Source organism: Borostomias antarcticus (genome assembly GCF_949987555.1).
Source record: "Borostomias antarcticus genome assembly, chromosome: 15".
Classification (NCBI taxonomy): Eukaryota; Metazoa; Chordata; class Actinopteri; order Stomiiformes; family Stomiidae; genus Borostomias; species Borostomias antarcticus.
This window is the reverse complement of record NC_140248.1, coordinates 10,927,435-10,939,693: the sequence shown is the minus strand read 5'-3', so window position 1 is coordinate 10,939,693 and position 12,259 is coordinate 10,927,435. Positions and strand designations below refer to the sequence as shown.

Below are 12,259 nucleotides of genomic sequence, written 5' to 3'. Positions count from 1 at the left end.
GTATAAATAAAGACAACCGGTAGAACGAAAGGATGTGTGTGTGTGTGTGTGATTGGACACGACGGTACATACAGACTAGGCCATGGAATGAGAGGTGAATACATACGTAGAATATATAATTAGGTGTTATCATAAAAGTAAATTTAGCCCTCTGAGGCTCAGGCTCCTCAAGTTGAGGAGAGGGGGGGGAGGGAGAAGAGGGAGGAGGAGGAGGAGGAGGAAGAAGAAGAAGAGGGAGGAGGAGGGAGAAGAGGGAGGAGGAGGAGGAAAAGTACCCAAACAGTGAATTTGAAAGGCACAGTCCTGTTGAAATGAACATTTGTGTGGTTCCTCTCTCCGCACATCCATTTCCCTCAGACATCTAAGGGACAAAAACACAATATTCAAAAAATGGGACGAGACATTTAATCAAAACCATTTTGAGATATTACTGTATGTAACTGAGCGACTCATCCTCTCTGCTGTAGCTCAGGAGGTAGAGCGGGTCGTCCAATGATTGTAGGGACAGCGGTTCGAATCCCGACTCCTCCTGACGACATGTCGAAGTGTCCTTGAGCGAGACACTGAACCCCAAATTGCTCCCAATGAGCAGGCCGGCAGCTGCTGCCATCGGTGGGGTGAATGAGAGGCCTAATTATAAAGTGCTTTGGATAAAAGCGCCAATAAGTGCAGTCCATTTACCGTTTTACCTCCCCCCCCCCCCCCCACACCCCCTTCTCAGTGATGACCATGGTTTCAGCCCCCTCCACTGGGCGTGCAGAGAGGGGCGGAGCGGGGTGGTGGACATGCTGATCATGAGAGGAGCGCGCATCAATGTGATGAACAGAGGGGACGACACGCCCCTCCACCTGGCCGCCAGCCACGGCCACAGGGACATCGTGGCCAAGGTACGCACGCCCGCACTCAGGCACTGCAGCTTTCAGTCGTTGCTACGACTTCATGCCTCAGTTCATCAGTCCGGTGCTTGCGTAGAGCACCACTTCACTTCAAATCATTGTGTGTTTGTTGTCAGTTGATCCACTGCAAAGCCGACCCCAACACAGTCAACGAACATGGCAACACTCCACTGCACTACGCCTGCTTCTGGGCACAGGACCTGGTGGCAGAGGTAGTCACCTTCGCACGCACACGCACACATGCTCCAGGCCAATGTTTGGGTTACATCGCCCTCTGCTGGAGAGGTGCGGTTACTGAAGGTGCCAGTGTGAAAACCTTTGCTGCGCTGACAATCAACGGTCTGCGATATTTCTTCTTTTCATTGAATACTTGAGAGAAAATAGTCTGGGAAGGTCCTAGTTGTGTTTTCTAAGATGGCTGCTCCTTCTCTCTTCATCCTCTGTGTGTGTGTGTGTGTGTGTGTCAGGATCTGGTGGCAAGCGGAGCCCAGGTGTGTGTGTGTAACAGGTACGGGGAGTCCCCCCTGGACAAGGCCAAGGACCACCTCAGAAAGATCCTCCAAGGTCAGAGGTCATTCTGCAGTCATCAGATTATTGTTCTTTATGAACACTTCATATGCTAATCAGCTCAATTTTCAGAAGCCATGATTGCGATATTGAATGGAGACATAGTAAGTGACTATATGAGGGTCTCCACTAGATGATTAACACCACCAGATTCTCTGCTGTCCTGTATGAACATCTGGATGTGTGTGCGTGTGTGTGTGTGTGTGTGTGTGTGTGTGTGTGTGTGTGTGTGTGTGTGTATTAGAGAAGGCAGATAAACTGGGACAGAGTCTGACCAGAGTCCCCTACAAGGAAAACTTCTGGAAGGGCACCATGCGAACACGACCCCGTAAGTCACACACATACTCCCCTTTATGACGCACACACACACACACACACACACACACACACACACACACACACACACACACACACACACACATCTATTCAGGTAACACTTTGTCTTTCTTCTCTCTTTCTAAAATCAATTCAAATGGGCTTTATTTTCCATGGGAAACATTATAACATTACAAAAGCAAGTGTGAAATAAAAATGTACAGTATGTGCAATTAAATAAATAATAGATTAAGTAAATGTGTAAACAGAGCTGTGTATACAGATGGTAGATTTTTTTTTAAATGTGGACATTGCAGTTTGTATTCAATCATTTTATAAATACAAGTGAGAACTGTGTAAACTGCTTTTTTTTTCAAAATGTATTTAAAGGTATTTGTTCTGTTTGTAAACAGTGTGTCTATGTAAAGAGATCAGCATGGTGCAGATAGTGCAGGAATACACAGATGATTGACAGTCTTTACGTTGGTTGTTGTTTCCTTTTCCTGCCGCAACAGCTCCCAAATCTCGCTGCTGTGTTTGTACATTGCTGTTCTTCATCCATGCAGATATGGATGTTCTTTTTTTATTAATCATGTTTTAAAAATCTGACTGTCTGTCTGTCTGTCTGTCTGTCAGGTAATGGCACACTGAACAAGCAGGCAGGGATAGACTTCAAGCAACTGTCCCTCTTGGCTAAGATCAATGAGAACCATTCTGGAGAGGTCAGTCCTGGCAGCTCGAGGCCATCTCTCTTTATCTCTCTCTATCTCTCTCTATCTCTCTCTATCACTGCCCTCGCTCAGACTCCCCTCCCACTCCCCTCCTTCTTTCTGTGTAGTTGTGGCAGGGTCGTTGGCAAGGCGATGAGATAGTAGTGAAGGTTCTACAGGTCAGAGACTGGACCACCAGGAAGAGTCGAGACTTCAACGAGGAGCATCCTAAACTCAGGTACTAACACAGCACCCTAAACTCAGGTACTAACACAGCACCCTAAACTCAGGCACTAATGCCTTCGTTATACAGTACACCCAAGTAGAAGCGTACATGGACAACTGCGGACACCACGGACGCATAATAGTTCAGTTTATACTACTTTCTGGAGTCCGCTTGGAGGACGAGTACCACACATGCACAGTACATGGGAGGGAAGAGGTTTGCGCACTGCGAATCAAATCAAAATGGCGGCATCCACACAAGCAAATTTAGCGTCCATTTTCCAGCGCATGTGCAGCTGGTGCCCTTATAGCGTAGTGGCCACAAAAAATAGGAGGCACACGGATGTCTGCACAGGGCCAACACGTATGCCCACCAAATTTACGTCACGCAGACCCTCGCATACTTGCGGACTCTGAAAGTGTAACCAGGCCTTAACACGGCACCCTAAACTGAGGTACTAACACAGCACCCGACTCAGGAAGGCCTACCAACACAGCACCCAGCACTGTGAGGAAGGATGGCGTAATTGTAATGCTTCTCGCTTGCCAGTCACACATGCCAAATCTCATCTGACCCTCAAGCTAGTGACTTTCTGTATTGAAAATTATTTCTATAGAAAAAATATAGAATAAAATATAGAATACAATTTTTAACACTACTAAGAGTAGTGTTCAAAAAACAGAGGTACTATCAGTAACCAGCAGACACAATTCCTTCCTGTAGTTACCCGGATGACCAGTCCAGTATACAGTATCGGTTATCAGGGTCAGGAATAGTCTAGTCTTTCTCAGCAGGACTAACTGCATGTCTTTGATAAGAGCGGGAAGCGCGCCTGAATTCATAGACGTGCGTGTATACGCTTGGTTTAATCTAGCTGGTAGTACTGTAGTGTCATTGGTTTATTCTCTCCTACCCCGACACTCCTGTAGGATCTTCTCCCATCCTAACGTACTGCCTGTGCTGGGCGCCTGCCAGTCCCCCCCCTCCCCTCACCCCATCATCATCACTCACTACATGCCCTACGGATCCCTCTACAACATACTGCACCAGGGCACCAGTGAGTAGCTGTGTGTGTGTGTGTGTGTGTGTGTGTGTGTGTGTGTGTGTGTGTGTGTGTGTGTATGTGTGTATCCCTAGTATCCCTCCCTCCTCCACGAAGTCTGGCCTAAGTGTGTGTGTGTGTGCGTGTGTGGTGGGGGGGGTACACGTGTGTGTCAGTTGCGAGGGTGTGACATTTGATATGCACTTTACTAACCTCCCCTCTCTCCTCTCTTCTGTACCCCTCCATCTCCCTCTCCTCCCCTCTCTCCTCTCCTCCCTCCATCCCTCTCTCCTCTGCTCTCTCAGCTCTGGTGGTGGACCAGACTCAAGCGGTGAGGTTTGCGTTGGACATAGCCAGTGGGATGGCGTTCCTGCACACTCTAGAACCCATGGTGTCACGGCAGTACCTCAACAGCAAGAGTGTCATGGTGGGACTAGCACAGCATACTAACAACAACACAACATGATCCCTATCTTAGCAATGAGCTCCACACATTAGATTCATGCAGGCCTACTGAATGTATGGTTTGGTTAGTTTGTTGATGTGTTGCCACTGTCTGCCGGCACTTTTTTGATTGACAGATCGATGAGGACATGACAGCCAGGATAAGTATGGCTGATGCCAAGTTCTCCTTCCAGTGTCCTGGGCGGATGTACTCTCCCGCATGGATGGCACCTGAAGGTACTGCATGCACTCCTCCATCTCTCCTTTTGCTTCCTCTCTTTCTCTTCTCCTGTCTTTCTCCACTGACCTCGCCGTCGTTTCCTCCTATGAGTCATCGGTCTCAGCTGCACACACACACATCACACAGATAGACACATACACACAGACACATACAGTACATAGACAGACAGGTAGACACACACACACACACACACACACACAAAGTCAGTAAGAACCATACTGTATAATAGTCACAACTATTTGGAGTTAGTCATACTCAGTTAATCTGTGCTGCTCACTTTGTTTACAGAAGCCTCTGTCCCTCTCTCAGAAATCTCCCTTTTGTTGCTCTCTCCAAACTGAATCCCTCCTCTGTCTCCCTCCCTGCCTGCCTCCTCCCCCAGCCCTCCAGAAGAGACCTGAGGACATCAACAGGAGGTCAGCTGACATGTGGAGCTTCTCTGTGCTTCTGTGGGAGCTGGTCACCAGGGAGGTGCCCTATGCTGACCTGTCGCACATGGAGATAGGCATGAAGGTGTGTGTGTGTGTGTGTGTGTGTGTGTGTGTGTGTATGTGATGCGAGCCCCATGGTAACTCTTGTGTCCTACCTCAGGTGGCTCTGGAAGGTCTCAGGCCCACCATTCCTCCAGGTATCTCCCCCCACATCTGCAAGCTGATGAGGCTCTGCATGAACGAAGACCCCGCCAAGAGGCCCAAGTTCGACATGATCGTCCCCATCCTGGAGAAGATGCAGGACAAATGACCGGCTGTCACTCACTCAGCCACTCAGTGTACTGCCCTAGCTTCTCCTACTGCGACCACTGTCAACACACCACTTGTGCCTGCATATTTATAATGCTACCTTTCACCTAAATTATGTATCCATCCACCCACTGACTAGGCTATGTATACTCTTGCAGGTGCTATAGAGAGAGTTTTGGCCAATGTATTTTCAAATAGAAGTTATTTTTTGATGCTCTATAGCTCCATGGAGCTCTTTAAAGTGCACAGCCGCAGAAAAGGACAACAGCGTCCTGTTCGCCATTTTTAAATACTGCCATTCTAATCAGTAGCAGGGTTCGTGTTGTGAGTAGGCTACATGGTGCTCATAAATGGATCCAAAGATATGTAAAAAGAACATTGTAGAGCTATGCAAACCTATAAACATTATGCTTAAACAGACGGCCTGTCAACTGAATTGCCCTGGACATTAACAGACTTCCTGAAAGCAAACCATACGTGCCTGCATGACGAATGTCAATGTATAATATAATTTTTAAAAGTAATAAAAAATCAACAAATATAACTCTGACCCCATTACTATTTTAATGCATTGGTAACCTCTACATGTAAGGAAGCTGCGACAACTGCATTTTGGTCCAATGCATTAAAGGACTTTTGTCATAAGTGTCTCGGATTACATTCATTTTGAGTCAGTATCTGTTTTTATGGATGAGAACACTGGCGCTTGATTGGCAATTAGCATGCTTAATTACTTTCATCCGTCAATTTGTCTATGAAGTCAGTAAACGCAGCATAAATTGCAGCCGCTGATTCTAGATCACGTGACCAGTCAGCTGATATTTTGCAGACAGTCAGCTAACAGGAGAACCACGGGAGAGCACTGAAGTTGAATAACCGCTTTAAAAGGGAAGTACATGTACTGTTCTTCTCTGCGGAGAGTTGACCACATTTCCTGTTTATTGACAACGGTGGGTTTCCGAGGAAGCGCATGCATTGCAAAGTTGACTTGTGGCAGATATGATTAGCTGTCAGCTACGGTGACATTGAGGTGTCTTGTCTCTTTCAGGCTACCCTCACGGATTAAAAGACCGTTCCCATTCGGAACTATGAGGCTCGGTATTTCGCCGCGGTCCCTCGGGCTGATATGTTTTGTGCTGGTTTTGATATTATCGCCGTTCGGGGACTCCCATCCCGTCCAAGATGTTGAGAGTCCGAACCTGACGTTTCTGGAGGAGATCGGACGACTTCGGGTCGGATTCAACTGGCGGAACCTCACCTGCCCTGTTTGCAAAGCTTTGTTCGTCGTCCTTGACATAGCACTGCTGGTAAGTTAAAAACCCTACATTACGACGCATATGCTACTACTTTTTATAGTCTACTTTGACTTGTATCAGGGATCATTTATTTCAGCTACCTACTGTGATGTAGCCTAGCCTAATTCTCTTCCATGTAGGGTACAATCGTTTAGCCTACCAAGTTTGAGAAATCGACCACAGTTGGGGTAGTCTAATAACCCTACAACTCGCTGTAACGTCAAACATGACTGCAGACGACCTCTTAAAACGTTTTAAAGCGTTTTTAAGCATTTTAATTTCCATGCGAAGAGTTTGCTATATAAAGGAACCTTGATATTCAACAGACATTAAGCTAGATATGGTCAACCTGAAACTGATTTGCAGCCATAGGTGATCTGACCATAAACTTATAGTCGTTCAGCTTTTCAATGGAGTTTCATTTTCAGTCAGCGTACCAGCAAGAGGTTCCACTGTTTTGTAGCTCACACCTCCATGTTGTGCGAGCAAGCTTCTTTTTTTAAATATATATATCGGCCTCTGCCTATTGCCTCCCGGGTTCTCAAGTTAGGGTCTCACGGCTATCTGTCCTTTATTTAATCTCTGAATATTAATTTCCTCCTGTGTTTTCCTTCCCTCGCCACCTCTACCGGCACCTCCATCCCCCCATCCTAGAGCGAGGTGAACGAGGAGCGGGTGGCGCGCGCGGTGGGCGAGGTGTGCGTGCGTCTCCACCTGGCTGACGAGCGGGTGTGTCGCCAGATCACCGAGCTGTTCCGAGACGACTTCATCAGGGCGCTGCAGCAGTCGCTGCTGTACCCCTCGGAGGCCTGCGCCATTCTGGTGGGCTCCTCCTGTGGTCACTTCGACGTCTACTCCCCCTGGAATGTCACCCTCCCCAAGGTCCCCAAGCCTCCGGTCACCCCCCCTAGCCCCCCCAGACCTGGGGCCCCCCAGAGCAGGGTGCTCTTCCTCACAGACATCCACTGGGACCAGGTGAGTGAGTGTGTGTGCATCTCGTCATCGTCTGCCCGGATGTGGAACTGGAGAGCTTGAAGCTCCACAGGGTAATCGGTCACAGTGCTTTCACCTGTGTGCAGTGAGTTCAAATTAAATATCTAAGTTTCTTTTGTATTTTTTCTTCAGGAGTATGCAGCGGGCTCCAGCGCCGACTGCAAGGACCCCTTGTGTTGCCGTAACCAGTCCGGTTCTCCCAGCTGGCGTCAGAGGGAGGCGGGCTACTGGGGGACCTACAGCAAGTGTGACCTTCCGCTCCGCACCGTGGAGAACCTTCTGGAGAATGCCGCCAGTGCCGGGCCCTGGGACTGGGTCTACTGGACCGGAGACATCCCAGCGCACAACATCTGGGCCCAGACCAGGAAACAGCAGCTGTCTGAGCTTACCATCATCTCCAGACTCGTACACAAGTAAGGCCACGACTGGCATGCTGGTCTCACACACACACACACACACACACACACACACACACACACACACACACACACACACACACACACACACACACACACACACAGAGGTCGGGTTCAAACTGCCTCTCTCTCTTCTTCCCCTCCACCTCTCTCTCTCTCTCTCTCTCTCTCTCTCTCTCTCTGTCTGCCCCCCTCTCTGTTTCTCTGTCCAGACACCTGGGTCCCAATGTAACCGTGTACCCAGCGGTCGGGAACCACGAGAGCACCCCGGTCAACAGCTTCCCGCCACCTTTCGTCCACGGCAACCGCTCCTCCCAATGGCTCTACGACACCATGGCAAAGGAGTGGGCGCCATGGCTACCAAAGCAGGCCCTTCAGACTCTCAGGTGGGATGGAGGAGTCAGGCGGAAGTCTGATTTTCAGTGAAAGGCTTGGCTATCGTTAGTGCTGCAGAAAAATATTTGCTGCAGAACGTCCTGTGGAAACTGAGTCAGGTCAGACACATTTGTAATGTGTGTCTAGTTAGAGAAACACTGATGAGAGACCTCCATGGTTTGTAAGGAAGCAGAGATGGAATGGGGTAGAATCCTCAGCAGACATTTGTTGATTACATATTACATAATTTTGGAATGTGGATTACATCATTTTGGAATTTCCCCCTGGGGATCAATAGGAACTAAGGAACTACTACTAATTCTGAAATCTGCAGTACTAACTACAGTAGCTGCCAGCACGCCAGTTGTTGTGAAACAGAAGTGGTCAGGCTTCTTATATTATAGAGCTCTTAGACTACATGGGGTCAGTGTCTACCTTTTGTGTGTGTTTGTTTTTGTGTGTCAGACACGGGGGTTTCTACACAGCGGAGATTCAGCCTGGTCTGAGAGTGGTGTCCCTCAACATGAACTTCTGCGCCAGAGAGAACTACTGGCTGATGGTGAACTCCACAGACCCCGCCAACCAGCTCCAGTGGCTGGTCCACGTCCTCCAGACCAGCGAGAACAAGGGAGAGAAGGTGAGGGAGGAGGGGAGGGCAGGGAACATGGGGCAGAAGATGGGGGTTATGAAGGCTGAACGGATTTTTCAAGTTATGGGTGAGGAGGTTGGTGTAGAGGGTGATACTCAATGCGATGAAGGCCACCCCCAATTGAGGTTATGCTGAAAAGTGTCTCTCTCTCTCTCTCTCTCTCAGGTTCACATCATTGGACACATTCCTCCTGGGCTCTGTCTGACCAGCTGGAGCTGGAACTACTACCACATTATCAACAGGTGTGCGTGCGTGCGTGCGTGCGTGCGTGCGTGCGTGCGTACAGTTTATGGCCTTGTGCTTGCTACCACTCTGGCTGCTGCCCAATGTCAGGCCAGTGACCCTGTCCCATGTTGCCCGCACGTTGCAAGAGTTTGCAGCCACTCTATATCACTGCAGTTCATCACATGGCACAGAGCCAACTATTCTGTATTATTGGTACAACATCTGATGCAAGAGTTGGAGCTAAATTCAGGGTACTCAGATTAAGACTTCTGATATAGAGTAAGTGTTCTACTTCCCCAAGTGACTTTCCTACTTCCCCAAGTGACCGTACAGCAGTGGTTCTGCCTGCTCTCATTTCCTGTAGAGGTGTTGGTTTGATGTAGGGATGTTAATAGTTAATCGACTCGATTAATTGCCGATAAGAATTTACTCAAGTAAGATTTGGTTACTCGATTAATTGCTTGTTATTTGAACTGAACCTTTTTGGGGGGAACGAACGTTATCAATGAGAGTTGTGTGAAATGTAATCATGATTTAAGGTCTGACTGTAGTGAAGGCTAAATGGGATGCTGGGAAATTTCAACGATACAGCGGAAGAAGACAAAAAAATGAAGCGAGCAAAGCGCAGTCCAGCGTGGGACGTTCTTATCATTTAATTGATAAGGTTAACAGTTAACGTTAAGGTTAACAGTTATCGATTAATGAAATTCCTTGAAATTTGCAACCCTAGTTCGATGACATGGCCAGGCTTCCCTTCGGTCAACATCATAGGCTTACTTCCTGGTTCAAGATTGAAGTAGCATGTGATATGTCCACTGAAATGTCGTTGTTATAGTCCTTCCGCATGATGAAATCTTGAGAGAGCTCATAGTAGTTGGGAAGAATTCACATTCTTGCATCATGAAATTCAAATAGCAGGAAGATGCAATAGTCATTTGTCTTCACTTAATGTCGTTGTGTCTGTGGGTGTGTTTCCTCCAGGTACGAGAGTACAATCACAGGTCAGTTCTTTGGTCACACACACCTGGACGAGTTCCAGATGTTTTACGACGAGGCGACCATGACGCGCGCAGTGGGAGTGGCCTTCATCGCGCCCAGTGTCACCACCTACATTAACCTTAACCCAGGTCAGGACAGTGTTGTCTCGGTACTCTTAACTAGTATCCCGCCCTACCTCACGGAGACTGGTCTGAGTGTGTGTGTTGTGTTTGTGGTTTCCAGGTTACCGGGTCTACCTCATTGATGGGAACTACCCAGGCAGCTCTCGTCTGGTTCTCGACCACGAGACCTACATCCTCAATCTAACAGAGGCCAACCACCCCGCCTCCAACATCTCCAACATCTCCCCCCACCCGGACCCCCACCCCAAGTGGACCCTGCTGTACCGGGCCTCGCAAGCCTATGGCTTGTCCAGCTTGTTCCCCTCCGACTGGGACAAGCTGATCCGGACTTTCCTGAGCGACGACCGGGTCTTCCAGCGGTTCTGGTTCCTGAGGTACAAGGGCCACGTGTCCGAGCCCTGCAAGGAGACGTGCAAGACGTCCACCATCTGTTTCCTGCGCAGCGGCAGGTACGACGAGCTGGTGCAGTGTGACCTGGTCAACGGCTTCGGGGGAGACATGGTCCGCGCCGCCAGGAAGACCCTCTGCTAGACCGGACCGCCGCTGGTCTTGGGAGAGGGACAGAGCCTAGCCAATGCATGTGGGAAATGTCCATACTGACTAAAGCCAATTTTGATTAGACTATGATGACTGATGACTGCTGGTTAGTTTGTTGGGTCTACTCTATACTTGGTCAGAGATGAAACCAGTTTGACCCAGTTGTGTTCTGACCTTAAAGTCAAGAGAGGCCACTTGACCTACTGCTAGCGACTGTCACGATTATCAGCAAAAGCAATATTGATGTATTTGTGTTTCAGGTCTGTGATGACTGTGAATCTCATCAGGTAGGAGCCAGAAAGTGTTTCTTTGTTGAATCTGTAGGACATTGTATTGGAGCAGAGCCTTGAGTGCCATATTAATGAGATCATCCAAAGATTGTATCGTCTCTTATTGATTGTGCTGCTCCATTAAGTTGCCTGGGTACCGTTCTCGTGTGGTCAGAGGCCTCGTCATTCTTTAGTAGTCTTTAAGTTCTTGAGACGGTAAAATTCAGAAACCAGTGACTTGTGTCTTGATTTAAAGATGTTTCCTGTTGGTGCGCTGTCACCGAAGCGTGGAGATGTTTTACCAAGCAGGACTAGTGTGAAACGGAGCACTGCAACACCCTTCACCCTGGTGCTGAAAACAGCCCTTACACTTCCTGCTTGTTTTCAGTAGCATTGAGTTTCATTAGTTGTGGGCGACATGGTGTGACAGTTAGGCTATTGAGCTACACACATTGAAAGATTTATTTCCCCGTTGTCAAAATCGCCTTCGATTACTTGTAGAGATGAACTTCACAAATGTAGCTCTACCTTTATTGAAAATGTGGGAATATTACTGCCCCTATCTGTGTATGCACTTTAATCACTTGGGGTTCTTGTTGTTGATGGAATAGATTACTCGAGGTTGGATAAATAATGTCAGTGTTGGATTGGGTTTGTTTGTATCACAACATTGTTAGTATTTAAAGATGGAATTATGGATTTTGTCGACAAAAAAAAAATCATGTGAATAAATCTAAATGATGAAACTGACTTCCGTACTGTTTCTATTAGCCATGCAAATGTAAGCTACTATACAAACAAAGCACACATCCATACAAACAAAGCACACATCCATCCAAATGTCAATGTGTTATTCTACATTTTAATTGAGTACGAAACTTAATTTGACATGGAAGGTGAACATGACAATATCCCTTTTCATTCTCACAATGCCCACAGTAAAGATAATCATTGTCGGATCAACATGTTCTAGGACTAACTCTGTACAGTCACTTGAATCTCCCTCACTTGCTGATTCTTCACATGAATACAATAAAACAACGCGCAACACATGATACAGAGGAGTGGTCTATGGCTCAGTGCAAACAAACTTCAAATCGGGGGATTGTACTGTACAGGACATGTGTGTTAGGAGTGAAGTAATCAAGGTCCAGTCCAGGGGTGCAGCAGTAGAGGAACTCTGGCTCGGCTATAGCGG

At 47.8% G+C, this 12,259-nt stretch overlaps 2 protein-coding genes across 3 annotated transcripts in view; both read left to right on the top strand.

Moving 5' to 3' along the window:
- Window positions 1-5,683, top strand: part of ilk (integrin-linked kinase) — a 9,053-nt gene extending 3,370 nt beyond the window's left edge. The window contains exons 3-13 of the mRNA XM_084449422.1: window positions 722-887; window positions 1,013-1,108; window positions 1,364-1,460; window positions 1,708-1,791; window positions 2,415-2,500; window positions 2,617-2,726; window positions 3,644-3,771; window positions 4,062-4,183; window positions 4,338-4,437; window positions 4,824-4,954; window positions 5,033-5,683. Coding sequence (XP_084305548.1) covers window positions 722-887; window positions 1,013-1,108; window positions 1,364-1,460; window positions 1,708-1,791; window positions 2,415-2,500; window positions 2,617-2,726; window positions 3,644-3,771; window positions 4,062-4,183; window positions 4,338-4,437; window positions 4,824-4,954; window positions 5,033-5,182 — 1,270 coding nt within the window. The 3' untranslated portion in view covers window positions 5,183-5,683. The remainder of the gene's footprint in view (window positions 1-721; window positions 888-1,012; window positions 1,109-1,363; window positions 1,461-1,707; window positions 1,792-2,414; window positions 2,501-2,616; window positions 2,727-3,643; window positions 3,772-4,061; window positions 4,184-4,337; window positions 4,438-4,823; window positions 4,955-5,032) is intronic.
- Window positions 5,684-6,012: 329 nt separating this feature from the next.
- smpd1 (sphingomyelin phosphodiesterase 1) lies at window positions 6,013-11,799 on the top strand. 2 transcript variants are annotated; one of them, XM_084450134.1, is made up of 9 exons: window positions 6,013-6,131; window positions 6,230-6,488; window positions 7,131-7,451; window positions 7,602-7,882; window positions 8,098-8,271; window positions 8,726-8,897; window positions 9,075-9,151; window positions 10,116-10,261; window positions 10,356-11,799. In XM_084450134.1, the coding sequence occupies exons 2-9, from the start codon at window positions 6,270-6,272 to the stop codon at window positions 10,784-10,786; spliced, it is 1,821 nt and encodes a 606-aa protein (XP_084306260.1). In that variant the 5' UTR covers window positions 6,013-6,131; window positions 6,230-6,269; the 3' UTR covers window positions 10,787-11,799. The 2 variants fall into 2 exon arrangements, with proteins under 2 accessions (XP_084306260.1, XP_084306259.1); XM_084450133.1 differs by having other exon boundaries at window positions 6,030-6,488.
- The last annotated feature ends 460 nt before the right edge of the window (window positions 11,800-12,259 follow it).